This window comes from Humulus lupulus, chromosome 2 (genome assembly GCF_963169125.1).
Source record: "Humulus lupulus chromosome 2, drHumLupu1.1, whole genome shotgun sequence".
Lineage (NCBI taxonomy): Eukaryota > Viridiplantae > Streptophyta > Magnoliopsida > Rosales > Cannabaceae > Humulus > Humulus lupulus.
Window position 1 is genome coordinate 228440227 of NC_084794.1, and position 1789 is coordinate 228442015.

General features: G+C 34.5%; 1 protein-coding gene across 1 annotated transcript; it reads left to right on the forward strand.

Annotated features, from left to right (window-relative positions):
• Positions 1–545: 545 nt before the first annotated feature.
• On the forward strand, positions 546–1214 carry LOC133815232 (transcriptional regulator SUPERMAN). Its single transcript, XM_062248088.1, has one exon. It carries the CDS (start codon positions 546–548, stop codon positions 1212–1214), a length of 669 nt encoding a protein of 222 aa, XP_062104072.1.
• Positions 1215–1789: the final 575 nt, after the last annotated feature.

Sequence of the window (1789 nt, forward strand, 5' to 3'; positions counted from 1 at the left end):
AGTTAGCTATAGCTGCTAGCTTAGGTATCTATATATACACATATATGGCGCAAAGAGGTCATACATATGACAAGGAACAAATTAACGCGTCAAGTAAATCAAACCTAAGAAAGCTACAAAACCAAGTATAGTGGTCCACTACTAGGAGAAATATACAAAACAAAATTATATATTATTCAAACTATGGAATAAATAACTATATTAAAAAATGGTGAGATGTGAGTGAGTTAAAACTAATTAGGTTACTTGACAAAAACATATATAAATTTATTGAGGAGAAATTAAGCCGGCTAAACGAAAGAGTCTCTCTACATAATCCAAAACTTAGTTTGTTTTTTATTATTAAAAACTATTCACACTATAAGCCACAATTGTTATATTCATATGTCTTCTATATAATTGTCTATATATTAACTCATTCATACCTTTCTTTGCTTCTCTCTTCAAACCCTAATAATTTAATCTCTCTCTCTCAAAAATAAAGGGTCAAATTAAGTTTTTTCAAAGCTTGATCATCGGAAGTACATAGCTGATTAAGTAAGATTATGGAATCTGAGAAACAAGGCTCTGACACAACGTCATCAAGTGAAGAAAACGACCACGGCGGAGTAGTGGTACTCAGCCGGGCAGGCGACGAATCCGGAGGAGGCAGCGGCGGCGCCAAGCGGAGCTACGAGTGCACGTATTGCAAGCGCGGCTTCACCAACGCTCAAGCCCTAGGTGGCCACATGAATATCCACCGTAAAGACCGAGCCAAGGCCAAGCAAAACACTACTACTACTACTAGTACTTCTTCGAATAATATTTACCATAATCATCACGAGGTTGAAATAATGGGTTTGGCTGGTTCTCCCTTTACGACGCCGTTTTCAACCCACTCCGCCGCGGCCTGGACGACGTACCAGCAGCCACCCTCGGCTCATCATCATCAGAGTATTAATAATATGTATTATCAGCCAAGTCATCATCATGTATATGGTGATTCTAATATCAATTATGGTCATTATAATAATAATAATAATGAGATTGGTTCGAGGTCATCAATGGCTGATCATGATCATGATTCTTCTTTGGGTATGAATGAAGATGTTCTTGGTGCAAATTTGAGCCTGCGGATGAGTTCTGGTTCGTCCTATTTGGATGATCGGAGGATGAGTAGCGGTGAAGATGTTGATTTGGAGCTTCGACTTGGCCATGGCCATGGCCATGATTAACGATCACTATTCATAGTATGTCTTTTTAATTTTTATTATTATTATTATTATTAACTTAATTAAATATATAACTATATGGAGATGAATTATCATCATCATTATTATTGTTTATAATTTGAGTGTTCTTCTGCTCTATTATTTCAATAAGAAGAGTTATATTTGGTACTCGCGTTATTACATGTCCAGAAATGGAAGAAAGGGGCTATTGACCAATGGCCATTGTGAAGAAGCCATAATATTAATTTATTATATATACATATATAATGAGCTTAATTAATCGATCTTCTTTTTTCTTGATTATTAGGAACTAATTACATTACCTTGTAAGTGGTACTCCTGCATTTTATTACGTATGATCAACACTGATATATGATATTGATTTAATTTAATTTGTAATGTATTATCTCACTGTAGTTCTACGTACGCGGCGAATATATATATATATATAAATTTATATAAATCATATACCACGCTATAAATATTTAAAGTAGTTTTCAGATTGTTTTAATGACAAATATTATCTCTCATGCTCTATATATCTATCTCTAATTACTAGCCGTACCGTGATAGTATTT

Coding starts and splice junctions, on each gene's coding strand:
- LOC133815232 (XM_062248088.1), top strand. CDS start 546: ATGGAATCTGAGAAACAAGGCTCTGACACAACGTCATCAAGTGAAGAA.